Source organism: Dermacentor silvarum, chromosome 1 (assembly GCF_013339745.2).
Source record: "Dermacentor silvarum isolate Dsil-2018 chromosome 1, BIME_Dsil_1.4, whole genome shotgun sequence".
In the NCBI taxonomy this organism is placed as follows: Eukaryota; Metazoa; Arthropoda; class Arachnida; order Ixodida; family Ixodidae; genus Dermacentor; species Dermacentor silvarum.
Window position 1 is genome coordinate 158,110,410 of NC_051154.1, and position 20,713 is coordinate 158,131,122.

The window sequence follows — 20,713 nt, forward strand, 5'->3', positions numbered from 1 at the left end:
CTCAAATAAAATGCAAAGTGAAAAGCAAGAACTATTGAATTTGCCATGCAGGTTGTTACATTATCTGTCTCTTTTAGTTATTTTATTTAGTATAAATCAGCAACTGAGAAGCTTGTAGAACTTGCACTGGTCTTTCACACAGGAACAAAGAGCAGCTGAGAGAGACATCATGGAAAAAATAAAACGGAAGATGGACAAAATTCGTGCAAACCAGCACAAAGTTAGGGCTGGTGAATATGTTGAACCAGAGACACACTTTCAAGGTAAGTGCCTTTTCTTTCTTTTTGGGGGGATTTACCGTAAGATATGTAGTAAAATATGGGGAGGGGGGGAGGGGGGGGGGGAATGTATCCCTGTGTGATGCAGGTACTGCAACAGTGGGTTTCTGCATTTGTGTCTGCTATCCAATGGGCATATAATCCTCTGGAGCATAGGCTTTCTCGATCGTCTTGCGTCTATCCCAAGTACCAGGGCACAGCCACAGATAGTGATTAATGTTCACCGTAGATGCACGAGCCAGGGAATCGGGACAAGTTGTGCTACTTTCAAGTGGCCAATGTGTATCTAATACAACAAAATGTGTTTGTCGGTGGAAAGGGAAGGCTGATCGCGTAAGTATCATTTACTGCTTCATTTAAAGTAATCACTGCTTAGCCATTTTTATGTCGTCAAGTTTAATTGGACCAGCATAGTTTTTATTTCTAACTGGGGTGGAGGTCTGCTAAGTAAGGAAGATTCCCAAGGTCAAGTTCTTGTAATGTACCGCTTAGAAGTGCAAACATAGGTAATATGCAAGGAGCCCAATTTTTTAGTGCATTTGTTGCACCTTCTTTGTTGTCATATGAAAGAGGCATCGTGAGTTAATAAATGCTTCAGGAGCTGTTGGTGAACCTATCAATGTTACTGCAATGTGAACATGCATACAATGTATAGGATGTTGTGTATGTGTAATGTAGACAGTGTTGTTCTGATACTGAATGCAATATGTTTTCATCAGTGTTCCCATCACTGGACCTGAATGTAAACTTAGCTGGAAAAAAAAAAAAGCCTGAAATATGAAGACAATTTCCTCTTTCTCTATCCACTGTTACTGCGTTTGTACAAGACACCTGGCAGTCCACTTCAGTATTGCATGGGGGACCAGTTCTGTTTACAAAGTCACTGTATCATACATAGCATCTTATAGCACAGAGTGTTGTTTGCCTTTCTTTCCTTTTCTTCTTGTACAGTCCAGTAGACCTGTCCAACTTGACAGTATTACTTTGGTTCGATTAGTGTTTTCAACTTGTTTTAATGGTTTGGCAGACCTGATGCATATGCCTTTGGCCAAGAAAGAATACAGTTGTGAACCGATTATTCAGACCTGCTGAGTTATTCGAACTTGGCCTTAGCAGCACTACATACCCCATGGTGAAATTTCAGATGCCATGTGATGTTTTCGTAGATTTTTCAGACATGACCCAGGTGCATGAAGTTTCAAACATTGAGCCTGTGACACAGTTGTGGCCATTTCGATTACTGCCCATGCACTCACTTTCATTGGCAAGGTGATTTCTCTGCTTTGTAGGTGCTGTTTGGTTGCGAAGACCAACAGCACAGAGATCTTGGTTGACTTGGCCCAACCATTACAGCTTGCAATCACTGACTTAACATCTATGGTGTTAACTTTAAATTTAAGCCATACGGTTTCATCAGCCGCATGGCTTAAAATCAAAGTTATAAAGTCCAAGGTAGCCTAACCCAAAAAGAACTTGAAAAAGGAGGGGGGAGTACCAGCAAATACACAAGGATGCGTACACAAGGAAAAGGCGTTAGACACGGACAGACGCCGGACTTTCAACTGTGCTTTATTGAAATTTACATTGCCACACAAAAAGAAGACACACTGGAATTCAAGGATGATACGAAGTGCATTTAATGCTGCCTGTTCCTCTCTCTAACACTTATAATTCTTGAAGGGATAGTGAGCAGATAAATAAAAGAAAGTTTTTGGACATTGTGCTGAGAAATGAGTAGCCAGCAGAAGTGCGATAAGAGCAAGCACACCAACTTTTATTCTGCCGCACTTATGGCACCATGGTAGTCATAATTGGTGATCAAGCTATAGACTAAGCCTGCAGGCTTGACTGGCATTGTTGCATGTCCACAGGCAAACAGCTGCAAACACTATGAGCGCCTGCTTAATACCAAGCTTATCTGTGCACACCAGGCAGAACATAAATAATTCACATGTATCCAGAAGGCTGCAGGTTGAGATTGTGCAATGCAGCCTAAACTGCTGGTGATGTGCAGTCAAGGTTGCATGTGACATGGCACTTCACAGCATTGAGACAACACATCATTCATGTCAAACTGTGTGTCAGGCAAACACGAACCATTCACACAATTTTATGTAGGTATCATCGCATGGATTATATGGACATTGACATTTTTTTAGGTCACCTTTGTGTCTGAAAAATGGGTTGATGACTGTACATACTGTTTTAAGGATACAAATTGCAGCCTTACTTTCTTCTTCACAGATCCATAAAGTGGGCATTGCAAGTTAGAGGTCTTTGCTTGCAGCCATGGCACATTTTATGTTATCATATTTCGGAAAACTGTGGCGCTGTAGCGAGCATCTTTCTCTTGCCATATTCAGTACCATCAATTGATACCAAAAAGTCAGAAGTTATGTGTGACTGTTTTTAAAAAAATACCACCATATGTATTGTTTTAAATTTTCTTTAAGGACTGCAGATCTTAAGTTATCCAAGACAGATGTAGCAAGTCTGCTCTGGATTAAGGGAAATACAAGTTACTTAGATGACAAATTGAAATGTGAAATTAGCTAATTAATAGTATTTCAGTAATTGTTTGTTTTTGTTTTACTCTCATGCACATATTGCATTGGCAGAATTAAAGCTAGTTGGGGCATGTTTGCTTAAGTATGAATCGTGAAACTATCACCAGTCTTGAGATATCCATCCTTAAAATACACCAATTACGTAGGTGTTCCATGTATTTTCTTGTAATCTATTCTTATGCAGTGCAGTACAAAACTACACAAAACAACAATGTATTCCAGGAAATATTTCACAGATAAATGTCTCAAAACTTATACTACCATGGCATATTTCACAGATAAATATGTCAAAACTTATGCTAACCACAGGAATTGATGCCTCAAGCATTGACCAGCTTCAATGCCACAGTTATATGTGCTGTAAGGTCATTTATTGAAAAAGGGACTGCTGAATTTTTATAGTTTGATAATTACTTGTGATTTTTCACAAGTAAATTTTGCCTACTTCAAGTAATACAGCCAGTCTGGCAAAATTCTACTACCTGAAACAAGGTTTTCCTTTAAAAAAACTGCAATAACCTTTAAGGGCCTCTCACCAGGCAACATAGCAAATTTTGGTTATATGCTGGAAGTTATTACGTGCCTTCGGAAGCGTTCTACCGCAAGAATTTTTCAAATTGGGTCATTAATAGCCAAGATAGAAATATTTCAGTGGCGCGAACCCATGATTTCAGGAGGTGAGCGTCACCGCCAACAAGGACACTCTCTCCACTTGCCCCATCCAGCCTCCGCAAGTGAAATTCCTTCCCTGCGTTCTCCCATACCGGAGCTGGAGGCTAGCATGACGCATACGTCATGGGACCCACCTTTTTTTTTTTTTTTTCTCTCACTTTCCTGGCGCACGGCGCACTTCCGCTGTTGGTTGCACACGCGCGAGCTGTTGCGTTTGTCTCGTTTCGCGCAGCGCACGATTTTGCGTGCTGTGCACGAGAACACCTGACTAGCGGTATAAGTCAGTGCTACATGAACACTGAGGCAGACGTAAGCAAATCGCAGAGCATTATCGTGCGCTGGAGCACGGTAGATAATGACAGTTTTCGCTCTCACTGCGTGCCACTGCATGACATGGGAGCAAGCAGACGAAACGGAAGTACATCTCTCTTGCTGTGGTGCGAAGCAAAACAAAAACACGCTGACATTGTGTTTTGTGTGTTTTATTTCTCTAAACATTAATTTGTCTATTGAAGCAACAGATTACACAATAACAGATGTTGCCTTAAAGAATTCTCAAAGTGTCACGTGTCACTCTGAGCGATGTCACAGCATAGACATGTACGTAGGCGCACTTGCTGATATACATCATCCCGGGGTCTTGGAGCGCGGCGCTCGCGAGGAGAAAGGTAAACGACGTTTAGTTCGAAATTTCAGCTCTTTTCGCGGCGCGTAGCAATGTAATTCTTAGCAGACACGATCGTGAGCAAGCATTGTATACACTGCACTTGTCAGCTCAAAATGGCCAGACCTGGTGAGGGGCCTTTCCAGAGGAAGCTTTAGCTCGGGCCCAACTTCGATGCTGCCTATTCAAATACATGTAAAATGTAGAAACGCTTTTCTGGGATAACCACTGGGCCGATATTAAAGAAATTTGTTGCATTTGAGCGAAAAGGTTAAATTCTAGTGACTGTTGGAAGTGGAATTTCAATTTAAGGCATGAATTTTTTATAAGGAATTTGCAAAAAATGGTAAGTTTGAAAAAAAAATAGAAACACAATGTTTACAAATTGTAGCTTTGAACCAATAACAGATATCGCAATTCTGTAAACTGAATCAGTTAGAGCATCCAAAACGGACAAATTTGATATATATGAATTTATATCCTACAACAATTTCCTACATTGTTTACAAGCGTTTTGCATGAGTCCTACGCACATATAAGTCTATTTGAGAGCCATGTATAATATATCAGTTTTGTCTGCTTAAGATGTACTATTAGATGCAATATACAGAATTGTGGTATAGTTACAGAGTCGCAAACTTGATAATTTCATTTTGTAAGAGTTTGAAATTTTCAACAATTTTTATTAAACAATTGACTGCCTAAATCAACATTTCACTACCAACGGTCACTAGATTCTAAGTTTTTCTTTGAAATGCATGAAACCTCCTCAAAATTGACGCGGCGCAATGGTTGCCAAGAAAAAAAGATTTCTCCTTTCGCATGTATTTAGATAGGAGCCCCTGAGCTAAAGCTCCCATTTAACTCTTTTCTTAACATAGAAAAAAAAGAATTACCCTTTCTTAAACGCTTTAGTAACGACTTTTTATTAACTATATTATTGTGGTTACCATAGCATGCTATATATCAAAAGACAGCTAAAGAGAAGATCTGACATCATCCGCAGATTCACTGCTATAGTAGCATGAGGACACAGTAGAATTGTGGGACCGTCGTTCTTGTGAGAGCTCGATTACCAGAGTGCCTGCCATTTTCACCATTATTGGGTGTGCAGCTAGTCCATAATGTCGCCAGGATTGAAATTGGGTGTGGCACTCATGGGTCTCTCGTGACCTGCGTTCAATGGTTGTGATAAGGAAAGAGTTAAAAAAAATTACCTCTGGAGGTTTCAGACTTGAAGGCTGAATGTGTCACTTTATGAGGACTTAACCCCTTCAAACACCTGTTAATTCTATTTAATGAAAATTTAGTTTCATCATATTTCTTTTACCTTAGAATCGTGAAAACCGTACAGCTGCAGAATAAATAAGGAACTTTCTACAGTTAAACCTGCTTATAACGAACCTCCATATAACGAATTCCTGGATATAACAAAGTTTTTCTATTTCCCGCCGTTACTTCATAGAAGCACATGTATTTGAAACCTCTACGTAATGAAGTGGCAGCGGGAGACCCCCTCGATATGATGAATTTTCCCCTCTGACAACCTAGAGATTTCGCCCCAAATTTTGTCATTTTTGCACGAGCAGCAACCGGAAGCACCCTCTCTGCCTCAACAGAATGCGAAGCGAGCGCACGTGTGCGTGCGAGCGTGTGCGAGGCAGGCCTGCATCCCTCGACCCGGCGACCTTGCCGCCGCGGGTGTGACCTTTCCCTCTCCCATCATTCAAACCTGATCCTGCCGCATGCTGCAGCTGGCCTGGCCCGCCAAGCCGGCAGTCTCTCCTTTTCCAGTTGATGTTGCCGACGCGCTGGTACACGCTGTGCACTCTATGAGCGTGGACACGCGCTGTCAAACGCTGGTGGCGTGTGGAAGCGCCGCTGGAGAAGTGAGCGAAGTGACTTTCATGCTGTTGTCTGTCGCTTCAACGCCAACTGAGCGCCGAGAACACACAGCACGCACAAAGCTATGAGCCGCCAACGCACCTACACTGCTAGACTCTGCCCCAACGCTAATCGCTTTCAAGATACGGCCCGCGCGACAGCGCGCCGCCGCGCAGTGTGCAGTTGATGCCAGAGTACAGTACAACGCCGCCCCGCTATCCCTCCGCCTCGTTCCCTCGCCGGTGCCTCGAGCGCAACGGAAGAAGGCGCACTTCCTCCCTGCTTTTCTTGCGCACGCGAGATTTAGACGCGGTCGTCGGCTCCCCTCGCATGTTTTCACTCGCACATACAGCATACGGCACGCGGCAACTGCGTTATCGCCCTTGGACTTTATACGGAATATCTATGAGCCAAAACCAATGGGCCTCTTCGATTATCCGTCTCTGATAGTCCCGGACTGTCCAAGAAGCTGCACAGTCAACGCTCATTGGCTGAAAGCATTGCTTCGGACAGTCCGGGACTATCAGGGACGGATAATCGAAGAGGTCCAATTTTAGGGCCACAACGCGTCATAGACACCATCTTTATATAACAAATACGGATCTCAAGTGCCATACTTTTGCTGGCGGAAACCGAAAATACGTCATAGTTGTCGCCCCCGGCGCTTTGGGCAGCCATCATCAAGCCGCCAAGCCAAGCGACATGAAAAGTCAAAATGGCCGCTCGGGCCGGCGCGGGGTGGCAGTTCGCAACGTATGATGCGGGAACGGTCCCACAGTTGCGACGCAACAGCGGAGTTACCAATGCATTGGGTTCTATGCGAGTTGTGCTGGGACCGGCCGAAAACGATGTAACAGCCGGTAAAACGCAGCCCCCGGGAATGTAACAGCGGGGTTCTACTGTAACACTATACGACGCTACGACGCCATCATGACGCTCGCTCTTCGTTTCCGATGCCTCGCGCTTGTGCGAAACGACACGCGTCCACGCATCCGGTACCTGGTGTGACATTCCAAGGATGAGTGCTTCGACGAAAACGGAAAATGGGTGCACGTTACAATTGAGGGCGCGTTAGAATCGAGTAAATACGGTAAGCGTTTCTTTTTCGAATTTTCGTGCCGAACCTGCATATAACGAAATCCTCTTTATAACGAAGTTTTTCGGAAATTTGTCAATTTCGTTATATCCAGGTTTAACTGTATTAAGTTCTTTTAAGTTTAGAAAATGTGGACTCCATGAGAGAACTCTTTATAAAAACATCAGATATCAGAATCTCAACTATTTCTCGTCTAGCCTACTTGAATAGCACCTATCCAGACACTTGAAATGTATGCCTCATGTAAAACATTGTGAAAACAATGAAAGTGAACCTGCTACACGAAGACATTGGCACTGCGAGGGCAAATATCCTGTCGTATAACTTCAAACTCATTTTACGGAAACATATTACACTTATTATTCAAACTTGCAACATAGGTTCACTCAGAAGTGCTTCAAGATGTCTGTGACATATTTTAAATATTACAATTGTAATCAGTGCCTTTATATTGATGCACTACATTTGCATGCACAATTGTGTATTTAGCACCTTAAAGGGTTAAGGCTCTTCATAAAGTGAGGGGGAAAAAAAATTATCTGGTGTCATACCAACACCACTGCTCTTCCTGTTCTGCTGCTGCTGTCTTAGTCCAGGCTCGCAGTTGGTTTGTCATGTTGGAGTTGTCTATTCAAAGGTAACAGGCCAGATGCTGTTCTACACCCAGCTATTACTAATGAGCAAAGCTGATCGATGTTGGTTTTCTCAGATCGCTTTCAACATTTGGTAGTTTGTGTCAATAAGTAAATGCCAAAAGCATTTTTTTTTTTCCAGTGGCAATAGTTTTTGGCAATGCAGTTCGTAATCTGTCACTGTAGTGTTCACCCCCCTTCAGCAACAACACACTTGTAAATTATTGCTGTCTGGGAGGTGGTACTGTGATGAAGCTTTATTTTTCCAGAGTATTAAGGTACAGTTAAACCTGGATATAACGAAATTGACAATTTCCGAAAAACTTCGTTATAACGAGGATTTCGTTATATGCAGGTTCGGCACGAAAATTTGAAAAAGAAACGCTTACTGTATTTACTCGATTCTAACGTGCCCTCGATTGTAACGCGCACCCATTTTTCGTTTTTGTCGAAGCACTCATCCTTGGAATGTCGCACCAGGTACTGGATGCGTGGATAAGTGTCGTTTCACACAAGCGTGAGGCGTTGGAAACGAAGAACGAGCGACACGATGGCGTCGTAGCATCGTATACTTTGACCTAGTGTCAGGTTAGTGAAGTGAAGCACAGAGACTTGCGCAGTAACCAAAGAGTGGCGCTGCCAGCGTGTTAAAAAAAAATTTTTTTTCCTTCGGCAGCATCAACTGGAAAAGTAGAGTACCGGCTTGGCGGGCTAGGCCAGCTGCAGCAAGCGGCGGGATCAGGTTTGAATGAAGGGAGGGGGAAAGGTCACACCCGTGGCGGCAAGATCGCCGGGTCAAGGGATGCAGGCCTGCCTCACGCAAGCTCGCATGCACACGCACGCACACGTGCGCTCACTCTCGCCTCGCCGTCGCCGTGAATTCGAGCGCGCCAAGCGCGCTGCCGCCGCTTCGCATTCCGTCGTGGCGGAGAAGGTGCTTCCGGTTGCTACTCGCGCAAAAATGACAATTTTGGGAGCGAAATCTCTAGGTTGTCAGCGGGGGGAAATTCGTTATTTCGAGGGGGTTTCCCGCTGCCACTTCGTTACGTAGAGGTCTCAAATACATGTGCTTCTATGGAGTAACGGCGGGGAATAGAAAAACTTTGTTATATCCTGGAATTCGTTATATGGAGGTTCGTTATAAGCAGGTTTAACTGTATATGTTTGCTGTATTGTGAATAGAGCTAATTCATTTCGTAATAAACAGGTGCATACAACTGGGTAGAATGTTTTACCAGAGAAAAGGTTCACCAAGGTAAAATTGGCCCCTCTCTTCCCCCAAAAACCTGTGGCAATCTACAAACAGAGTACTCCACCCCCTACTCTACCCCTGCGGGGGGTCAGTCCCTACTGGAGGAAGAGCCTCCTGCGGGGGGAGGAGAGTCTCCATCCATGGGGCAGCTGACAATGTCACCTGTCTCAGCAGGCTTCACAGCCTACCTCGACAGCTACATGGAGCCCCGACTATCAACAGCTGGGCAGCCACACGTGCGGCTTGCCAGTGTGCCCCGGCCTTCAGCCATTGCCCCACAGCGTCAGGGGTCCAGTCGTCGCTCTTCACACTATGCGTGTAAAGCTGGCCTGTCCTTAGCTGCCCGTTTGTGCCTGCTTGCTTTACATGATGGCTTCTCCTGACAACTGTTATGTTAGGTACTGCAGTTTATGATATACCTGCATGGTTTCTTAGAATATGCAGTTAAAAATTAATTTATATTTCTCTCAGTACAGCAGTGAACCATGCACATAATTTGTCAGTTTTTCTGGTTAGAGGCCTTATTTCGTTGCTTGTATCATGGTTTATTGATCACCCTGGTTTGAACAAGGTAGCACATTTGTTGCTGAAGTTCTCATGCTTATTTCGCTCACTGCAGTGGCAAATGCAAATCAGCTGTTGCTGCTTGTGGGGTTGAGTCATCATGTAAGGTCTAGTACATGGCAGGCTTCCTTTCCCAGTATCAGTGTGGTTGTGCACAATGGTCTGAATGCCCTTGCTGTCTTTAGCTTGTCATCTAGTGCTTTCGTCTGTCTGTACTTAACAGGCAGTGTCGTCTTGTGGCTTTGGGCTGTTTGTGCTGGACTTCCTTATACCTGTGCCATAGCTGCCCTCTATTTAGTGCATTAAGAGTAGCTGCTCACTGCTTAATGCCATCTTAATCACACATCCAAAAAGGCAAGTGTTTATGCAAATAATTTACTATCACAGCATGGTGCTTCTGGCTGTCATGAGATTCAAGCAGTTGATGTGCACCCAATGGAGCCTGTTGCTTTTGTCTTGTTATAGCTGCTTGTACTATGGGCACTGCTTGCACTCCATGTTTGCTGTGCTAGTTATTGTCACTAATTTGTTACTACTTTACTTTTGGCAGCCATTCGCTCCGGGGACTACTACCTCTTTGATGACTTTGCTGGAATGGATATTGATCTTGACCTTGATGTCAAAAGTCGAAAAGCTACTGAAGAGGAAGATGCAGATGTCAAAGTCCGAGGCATCAATGCTGTGAGTGGACTAGCTGGAATGAAAAAGAACTTACTTGGTTATGTGGGATTTCATGTGGCAGTGTGTATGAACTATTAGAAGATTGGTTATGAGTATTGACTCTAGTCAATCTAGCTAGGCATGTGTTTAGGCTTTGTCTTGGAAAGTGTGTACTCCCTCAAATATTAAATGCATTGCTGCAAGATGTACTACTGTGCTGAGTGAGAGTACATGGACATGTGGAGCCAACAGTTGGGCAGAGGCCACGTGGACAAATGGGCTTAGCAAAAGCATTTAGTGATGATTGATGATTTATATATAGAACTGTAGAGAAAAAAATATATATGCTTTCAAACCCAGAAAGAAAGCAGTGTTTCTTGAGTAATGTTGTAGCTGATAATTCAACCAATTGAAAATTTTGCCAAATCAAGATGTGCATGGCTTTAAGCAGAGCAAATAATTCTATTCAGATATTTCCAGCAAATACTATTGCCATTACACTCCTGTTATCTAATGTGAAAATTATAACATTCATCATCAAAATTTCTGTTGTTTAGTAAATATTGTTTAATATAATATATAATATAATTAAGTATTGTCTAATAAGCAAATGAAAAACTTTGATTGTGAGAGCAGAGCTCAACTATGCTTGGTATGTTCATAAGCTGTTAATGTGAATTCTGTGTTATTCCAGCTGCACCAGCCAGAAATTGGCCTCTGTGGCAACCCTGGTGTGGGTTGGCCATCTGGTAACCTCTTGAACCTGTGTGTGTTGCACCTGACAATAACAGCATGTCAGCAGCATGTGATGTTCATGTTAGTTTCAATGGGGAAACACCTTTGCTATGAAAAGGTTGGCAGTTGCTGAAACACCGGACGAAGCCTGAGCGTGCGAAACAAACCTGTCACAGGTGCTGCACTTGCCACTTGTTACTCCAGTTTGCGTCTCAATATTTGCATAATTTCTGTGCGAAGCCAAAGTATGGCCTAGACAATATGTAACTTGCTTCACTTTCTATAAATTTAAGGTAAGCGAGTACAGTGGAATCTCGATACAATCTTCATGGGAACCGGAAAATAAAGCATATCATTTGAAAATTGAATCATCCAACAATACGTATTATCCAACCAAATGGTATTATAAGGATAAGAAAAAAGAAAACTTATTACACAGAATCGTATCAGCTAGGTTCCACTGTATATTGTTACGTGCGGAGAGAGACAATATTAAGACATTGATTAGCCGGTTCATTCCGAGAAGTGCTTATGGCACCATTATTTTCGGCCAAGGTAGAAATGGACAAAAGTGCAAAAACATCCTAAACAGTGCCAAGACAGTGGTGCATGTGAAAACGGGGAAGTGTGTGCCCCTTGTATTGTTGGAGTTGCTGTCATGGAGGCTGCTGTCGTCACTATGTAGGCCAAACAAGTCTGGCAGTGCCTGCTAAACTCGACAGGTGAGCGTAGCAGACACTGCAGACACCGCTAGACTCGGTTGTCACTTTCATCTCACAAAAGCTCATGCCTGTTTCACTCCAACATTTCTGTGCATCTTGGTGGTCCTCTGTAAATGGCATATATGCAGTGTTAGCAATGCACCAGTGCAGGCAAAGAGCAAAGAAATGTATCTTGCTTGTTTTGCCAATATGATGCAAGTTCTTAGTGCTTTGACCATTGACGCACACACATGCACATGCCAGCAAAAATGGGCAAAATTAATTGGCTGGCACCTGTGTGCAACCTCTTCTTGATGTGCATTTGCCACTGCATTTTCCCCCCTTTATTATTACAGTTTAACCTTGATATAACTAAGCCATTAAAACCTACAATTTGCTTTGTTATATCGAAATTTTGTTATATTAAAATTTGATTTTTTGTGCAAGAACTTGTACAGTCGCCGATGTATTTTTTCTTGCACGGAAGGGGCCGCAAAATTTTCTGAATTATCGGGCAATTGCAAAACACTAAAGTTAATGAGAAAAAAATTTCATTTTGTAAAATTTGAGTCTGCAACAAAAGATAAGGTCTCATATACGGTTTTGTGCCATGTCAGTGATATCATCACATCGGCAGTACGAAGCGATGCCAGCCACGCTTTCGCATCCACTTTGTCCCTACGGCTGATAGTGTGGCCCACAGTGTGACTAAACTATCGTGAAAAACGCCAGCAGCAGGAAGGGAATGCTTTGTCTGCCTCTCGCTTCGACGCACTTCCGAAACTCAAGATTATGCAACCTCCAGTACTAAACGTGCGGAAAGACAGCGCACATGATGCCAAGCCATTGGCACAGTCAACCTTTGCACACATGGCAGATTGCCTCTGAAACAGAGCGCGTGGGCTGCGTATGTGCTGCTCAGCCGCACTGACAATCATGTGCAGCCATGGGCCGTGATAAAAAATTAGAGGTGTGCCCCCCTCCCCTTCCCTCTCGCACGCGCTTAATCACATTATCGTGAGCGCGCTTTGTTCCCCCCCCCCCCCCACACACACACTTTCCCCTTGCTCGCGCGGGAAAACGGCGCTGACCAAACCACCACCCTTTCGGGCTCACCCTCGCATGCTTTCACACACGCCGCTTCGGCAGTGGCTCTTGGTCGCTGAATTCAACCATTCGTCCGCGAAAGCTTCCATTTATTATCTCGGTATTCCTTCATGGCAGCAATGAAATTTTATATTGAAATCATGTATAAACACACTTTGTTATATTGAGCTTTCTAAATACATGGTATTCATGGACAAGAAGTCATAAAAGTGAAATACAGTTAAAGCTGCTAATAATTCACCTCCATATAATGCATTCCTGGATATAACGAAGTTTTTCTATTCCCCGTCGTTACTTCATAGAAGCACATGTATTTGAGACCTCTACATAACGAAGTGGCAGCAGGAGATCCCCTTGATATAACTGATAGGACAAATTCAAGGTTAGATACACTTGGCGTTTTTATGAATGCCAGAAACAGGCAACGGCCAAGCGGAGCGAGTGCGAGCACCAACAACAAGAAAACGTCTTCTTCTTCGTCCTCTGCTGGCGCCGGTATTTGTCACTACAATCACTCCCCGGCGAAAAAGGAGCCATCCTGGCGACCTATGGAACAGGCAGCACTGGTGGGTCGTAGTGCGGCTTCAGTCGGTCGACATGAACAGTTTCGCGTCCGCGACGCCGTTGGTCCGTAGATGGCTGAACGGGCTCAATGACGTAGCTGACCGGGGACGTCTGTCGTAGAACCCAGTAAGGGTCGTCATACTTTGAGCTGAACTTTGTGGAAAGGCCGGGAGTAGACGAGGGAACGCGGAGCCATACCAGCGTTCCAGGTGAATATGATGGAAAGGACAAGCCGGCGTCTCGACTATGTTGCTGGCTGGCCTGGTTTTGCGCGGTAAGAGAACGTGCGATCTGACGACATTCTTCGGCATAGGTGGCAGCTTCGGATAGAGTCGTAGATTATGAAGCGTCGGGGCGATACAAAAGAATCGTGTCCATAAACGAGGAAGGTTCGCGACCATAAAGAAGAAAGAAAGGAGAGTATCCTGTGGTCGACTGAGTGGCGCTGTTGTAGGCATACGTAACAAAGGGAAGGATGCGGTCGCAGTTAGTGTGGTCAGCGGAAACGTACATAGCGAGCATGTTGCCGAGAGTGCGATTGAAGCGTTCAGTCATACCATTGGTTTGCGGATGATTGGTGGAGCGTGCTGGTTCCCTCTTCATCCTGGAACTCCGTACCTGGACTCTACCCCCCGCCTCGGCAATGCCTGACGACGCGCCGCAGCAGGGTGCTCCCGCACCTCCGGTGGTCGCCTGCTCCGGCGTACCACGACAGCGAGACCCTGTCATTTTCAACGGCACCGACGAGCACGACGTCGAGGACTGGCTCACTTCGTATGAGCGGGTAAGCGCCCACAATAAATGGAATGACGGCGACAAGCTCAGCTACGTCAAATTCTACCTGGCGGGCGTAGCACAGCTGTGGTTCCACAACCACGAAGCTGATATTGCCAACTGGTCCGCCTTTAAAGCGAGCTTCGCGGAAGTCTTCGGCCGACCCGCTGTTCGCAAGCTCCGCGCAGAACAGCGCTTACGCGGTCGCGCCCAACAATCCGGCGAGAACTTCACGTCCTACATCGAGGATATTGTGGACCTCTGCCGTCGCATCAACCCTGCGATGTTCGAAGCCGATAAAATCAGACACATCATGAAGGGGATCGAAGACGACGCCTTCCACATGCTCGTTGCCAAAAATCACCAAACTGTCACGGACGTGGTCCAGTACTGTCAGAGCTACGACGAGTTGCGGAAACAGCGCATTGCTACACGCCTCCAGAGCTCTGACACAGCCAACATGTCAGCGTTAACTGTAGGCTCCGTTTCTACTGACACCACAATGCTCATGCGGCAGATACAGCAGTTTGTCCGAGAAGAAGTGGCGCGGCAATTGTCGCTTGTTTCCTGCGTCCCGGACTCTGCGCAGGCGCTTGCTCCGACGCTACGACAGGCCATAGAGATGCAAATTTCTGAGGCTCTCCAAACCACCTACCAGCATCCGCCTGTTTCAGCTCCCCTCACCTATGCTGAGGTCGCACGCCGCCAGTCACCAGCAATGCCACTCAGCACGGATCCTGTTCGACCAGCAAATACCTTTTACGCTGCGCGTGCGCCTGTCCACCCGAACCCGCCTCCTTTTCGCCGTCCCGCACCGCCGTCCACTAATCCTTGGCGCACCCAGGACAACAGGCCTATTTGCTATTTCTGTTGTTTACCTGGCCATGTCGCACGTTTCTGTCGTCGTCGTGACATCCGTACTAGTGCGGGCGAAGTAAATCAAGGCTACTTTCCTTCTGAGCCACCACACCCGATCTCCTCCCACTCAACGATGAACAGCTGCTCACCGAATCGACGTGACTACGGCCCACGTCGGTCGCCCTCACCACGTCGCCGTTCACTTTCCCCAATGGTTCGTCGCCCCCCACCCGTCCAAGCGGAAAACTAGCCCTCGCAGTTCCGGAGGCAAGAACTGCGCTCGTGTCGACAACTTCAAGGCCTCGATTTCTACCTGCGAACGAAATCACCGTGAATATCGAAGGTGTTTCTGTGCAAGCACTTGTCGATACTGGAGCCGCTGTGTCTATTCTTAGTGGAGAACTGTGCCGCAAGCTCAAAAAAATTACGATTCCGCTTTCCGACGTCTCCCTGCGTACCGCAACCGCGCACCACATTCACCCTTCAGTGGCATGCACAGCTCGCCTTGTCATTCAGGACGTTTTGTATGTAGTCGAATTCGTCGTTTTTTCACCGTGCTCACACGACGTTATCTTGGGTTGGGACTTTCTTGCTACTAACCATGCCGTTGTTGACTGTGCGCGTGCCGAACTTGAGTTGTCGCCGACATGTGACGCCGCATCTGACAAGCCGCCTTCTCGAGTGTTCGTCGCCGCGGACACTGATATACCTCCTTTGTCTTGTGTTCTTGTGCCACTTTCTTGCGACTATGCTCCCTCTTCCACCGCCCTGTTTGCGCCCTCCGAAGCCTTCACCTCTCGCAAAGACTTCCTCCTTCCTTTTGCAGTTCTCACAGTCGAAAACTCTTGCAGCGCCATTTATGTCGCGAATCAGTCCTCTTCCCCAGCCACCTTATTCCGTGGTGAATGTACAGGTCGGCTTGACGATGTTGATTTCGCCTACTCCACTCAACTGCCTGACAACACGATGAGTCTTCACGTCGACAGCATTACTCCTGTTACCACCGCCGATTCGTCCTCCTTAGAAGCCTTCCTCCCGTCAATTGATTCCGAACTTCCACCTACCCAGCACCTCCACCAATTGATAGGACGCGTTCAAGGTTAGATACGCTTGGCGTTTTTATGAATGCCAGAAACAGGCAACGGCCAAGCGGAGCGAGTGCGAGCACCAACAACAACAAAACGTCTTCTTCTTCGTCCTCTGCTGGCACCGGTATTTGTCACTACATAACAAATTTTCCCCGCCAACAATCTAGAGATTTCGCCCCAAATTTTGTCATTTTTGCACGAGCAGAAACCGAAAGCACATTCTCCGCCGCGATGGAATGCGAAGCGGTGGTGGTGCGCTGGAATTTACGGCGACTGCGAGGTGGGCCTGCATCCCTCGACTCAGCGATCTTGCCGCCGCGGGCGTGACCTTTCCCCCTCCCTTCATTCAAACCTGATCCCGCCGCTTGCTGCAGCTGGCCTAGCCCGCCAAGCCGGCACTCCTTATCCAGTTGATGTTGCCGAAGAAAAACAAAACATTTTTTTTTTTCAACACACTGGCAGCGCCACTTTTTGGTTACTGCGCAAGTCTCTGCGCTTCACTAACCTGACACTAGGTGACACTATACGATGCTACGACGCCATCGTGTCGCTCGCTCTTTGTGTCCGATGCCTCGCGCTTGTGCGAAACGACACGCATCCACGGGACTTTTTTGTTCATTGCAACTTTAGTGTATTGAGAGTAAATCTTGAGCGATACAGTTAAACCTGGATATAACGAAATTGACAAATTCCTGAAAAACTTCGTTATAAAGAGGATTTCGTTATATCCAGGTTCTGCACGAAAATTCGAAAAAAAAAACGCTTACCGTGTTTACTCGATTCTAACGCGCCCTCAATTGTAATGCGCACCCATTTTCCATTTTCGTCGAAGCACTCGTCCTTGGAATGTCACACCAGGTACCGGATGCGTGGACGCGTGTCGTTTCGCACAAGCGCGAGGCATCGGAAACGAAGAGCGAGCGTCATGATGGCGTTGTATAGTGTTACAGTAGAACCCCGCTGTTACGTTCCCGGGGGCTGTGTTTTCCCGGCTGTTACGTTGTTTTCGGCTGGTCCCGGCACAGCTCCCATAGAACCCAATGCATTGGTAACCCCGCTGTTGCGTCGCAACTGTGGGACCGTTCCCGCATCATACGTTGCGAACTGCCACCCCGCGCCAGCCCGAGCGGCCATTTTGACTTTTCATGTCGCTCGGTTTGGTAGCTTGACGATGGCATTGGCCGCCCAAAGTGCCGGGGACGACAACTATGACGTATTTTCGGTTTCCGCCAGCAAAAGTATGGCCCTTGAGATCCGTATTTGCTATATAAAGATGGTGTCTATGATGCGTTGTGGCCCTAAAATTGGTTTTGGCTCATAGATATTCCGTGTAAAGTCCAAGGACAATAATGCAGTCACCGCGCGCCGTATGCTGTATGTGCGAGTGAAAACGTGCGAGGGGAGTCGACGACCGCGTCTAAATCTCGCGCGTGCAAGAAAAGCAGGGAAGCGCGCCTTCTTTCGTTGCGCTCGAGGCACCGGCGAGGGAGCGAGGAGGGAGGGATAGCGGGGCGGCGTTGTACTGTACACGGGCATCATACTGCACGGCGGCGCGCGGTCGCGCGGACCGTATCTTGAAAGTGATTTGCGTTGGGGCAGAGTCTAGCAGTGTAGGTGCGTCAGCAGCTCATAGCTTTGTGCATGCTGTGTGTTTTTGGCGCTCAGTTTGCGTTGAAGCGATAGACAACAGCACGAAGGTCACTTCGCTCGCTTCTCCAGCGGCACTTCTACACGCCGCCAGCGTTTGACTGCGCGTGTCCGCGCTCATCGAGTGTGATGTGTCACAGCGTGTACCAGCGCGTCGGAAACATCAACTGAAAAAGGAGAGAGTGCCGGCTTGGTGGGCTAGGCCAGCTGCAGCAAGCGGCAGGATCAGGTTTGAATGAAGGAAGGGGGAAAGGTCACGCCCGCGGCGGCAAGATCGCCGGGTCGAGGGATGCAGGCCCACCTCTCACACGCACGCACACACACGTGCGCTCGCTTCGCATTCCGTCACGGCGGAGGAGGTGCTTCCGGTTGCTGCTCGCGCAAAAATGACAAAATTTGGGACGAAATCTCAAGGTTGTCGGAGGGGAAAATTCGTTATATCGGAGGGAGTCTTCCGCTGCCACTTCGTTACGTAGAGGTCTCAAATACATGTGCTTCTATGGAGTAACGGCGGGGAATAGAAAAACTTCGTTATATCCAGGAATTCGTTATATGGAGGTTCGTTATAAGCAGGTTTAACTGTAGTTGTATTTCTGTATGAAAGCATGTGGTGCGCGGTACTGTAAAGAATTTTTTTTCCCTCTAGTTTGGTCATGGAAACGGGCGCGCGTTACAATCGAGGGCGCGTTAGAATTGAGTAAATACGGTAGGCGTTTCTTTTTCGAATTTTCGTGCCGGACCTGCATATAACGAAATCCTCTTTATAACGAAGTTTTTCGGGAATTTGTTAATTTTGTTATATCCAGGTTTAACTGTAGTTCATTGTATTGAGAATTTAGATACGTATATTGAAGTTTGTTATATTGAGGTTTAACTGGTATTACATACCTGCCAACTTTTATGATTTTAATGTGATAGCATCAAATGGCCCGTTGAGCGAAAAAGCCGGTGTCTGTCGTCTGGACAAGCGAAAAACGACGCCTAAATACCCATTGGCTATGACGCCATGTCACGAGCGCACCTCGACTGAGCAAAGTGGGCGAAAGGGAACACCTGCTGCCACGATAGCGCGCCAGGTGTTGCGTAGGGGGAAAGGGCATTGCCACAACACCACGTCACCCTCGCTCTTGCTCCTGGAAGCCTCGGTTATCCGCTTGTTCCTTGTCCGCGCAAGCTCTCGCCTGCGTTCCAACTGCACTTCGGTAAGGCCAAATCAAGAGCGCCAAACCAACGTCCCCTAGATAGCAGGCCTGTGCACTCTAGTTTATGACATCATGCTACGTGGACCGAAATTTCCATTGCCAAGCCCGGTATGAGGAAAGCAGTGACATCAAAATCACCACGGCTTACTCGGGAGCGTCCCCATTAGATTCTATGGCAGTCAGGCAAGGTAGCACGACATGACGGATCGAATTGCACCGGCATTGTGCTATCTAGGAGGCATTAGCCAAGAGTCTGAACGCACTTGCTTGCCCTCGACGAGTTCATAACTCAAAGGAAGTGCGGAGCACTTTAGGGGCCCGGGATGTCGTCCCTTGTCGGTGGGTGTCACGCACAACACAAGGTCTACGTAAGGCATAATAGTCCCATAAAATTCCCCTAAGAATGGATAAAATTAAACCAAATAAGTATAAAATAACATAAAATGAGGAAAACATCATGAATTAACGCATTCAATAACCCAAATGAATGAAAACTCGATCGAAAACGCCAAGCTGATACAGAAACTAGTCAAGACCACAGCCTCACAAGTGGAAAGGCGCGCTCAAAGAGAGCCGTCCCCACGCTCCGGGATGCTCTTTCCTGCCATGAACGCTGAGCAGCAAGCACGTTTGCAGCGACAGCAGGCGCTCGCCCGTGAAAGACAGCGCCGACGCAGGGCTGATCAAGTGGTGTGCACCCGAAAAGCAGAAGTTGCTCGCCAGCGCAGGGAAGCTAATCCAAATATCGTGAAAAGAATAGCTAAACACAAGATAAACACAAGGGAAACACTGCCGAATCACTGCGCCGAATCACTGCTCCGCACTTCCCCAGCTTTCAACGTTGAGTGGAACTGCATTACTGTCGAGTTTACCCTTTTTTTTTTTTAATTGTAAAAGGGCCAATTTTTAGCACACATTTATTATTGTCGTATTGACACAAATACTTTCAGACTGTTAATTCGCATGTAATTAAGGGCAAAACCAATTTCAGAAAAGACAAGTAAAGTCACTGAGTGATTTTTTATGGTCTATTTTTCAAACCCATCAATTATATAGACCAACCTGCTTGGCAGCGACATCAGCTGGCAGAACCAATGAATAACAGTAACCAAATCATCAACATCCGTTACGTGAATATTTCATTAATAATACTTATGAACATTACTGCTAGTATGAAGAACGGATAATTGTTGCTGTGACTATAAAGCAGAGTGCCTGTTCATAGCACTCCTACAGAACAAAGTCTGCTAACCTTAAATAAAAAGTTAATATATTGAATAATAACACAATTTTTACCATTTCTTGCCAAATTTTAGTATTTTTTGGCTCTTGGTGTAGTGTTCTTATATTTGTGAGGATGGCTGGTCTGTTATTATTTGAATATCTACATGCATGCTTCCTACTTAACTTAAATATGGACACTTTCGCACGCATGACAAGCATTGCATATTCAGTAATGGCAGCTTGGAAAATGTCTTCACTGCTGGCTGCAGCCTTGATGGTGCTGTGTTTTAAGTTCAGAATACATACATCACAAATACACAGTATACGTCAAGTCTACCCAACCTATGTCTCAGACAAAATGCCTAGTGAATAAGAAACGTTCTTTATTAAGGCGAAAGCCTTATAAGTCTCATCATTCAGTCGACCTTCAACATCCTTGACCGAAAACCGTGTCTAAGTGAAATCATACACGATGACGACTCGGTGTAGTAATTTGCTTACTGCACCAACCCGGCATCGTGTCTTACCTATATACAAATGCTCA

The 20,713-nt window shown here is 46.1% G+C and overlaps 1 protein-coding gene across 1 annotated transcript in view; it reads left to right on the top strand.

The window, feature by feature from the left end:
* LOC119436281 (piezo-type mechanosensitive ion channel component 1-like) overlaps nt 1–20,713 on the top strand; it is a 226,650-nt gene that overhangs the window by 126,935 nt on the left and 79,002 nt on the right. The window contains 2 exon segments of the mRNA XM_037703080.2: nt 143–263; nt 10,160–10,290. Coding sequence (XP_037559008.1) covers nt 143–263; nt 10,160–10,290 — 252 coding nt within the window.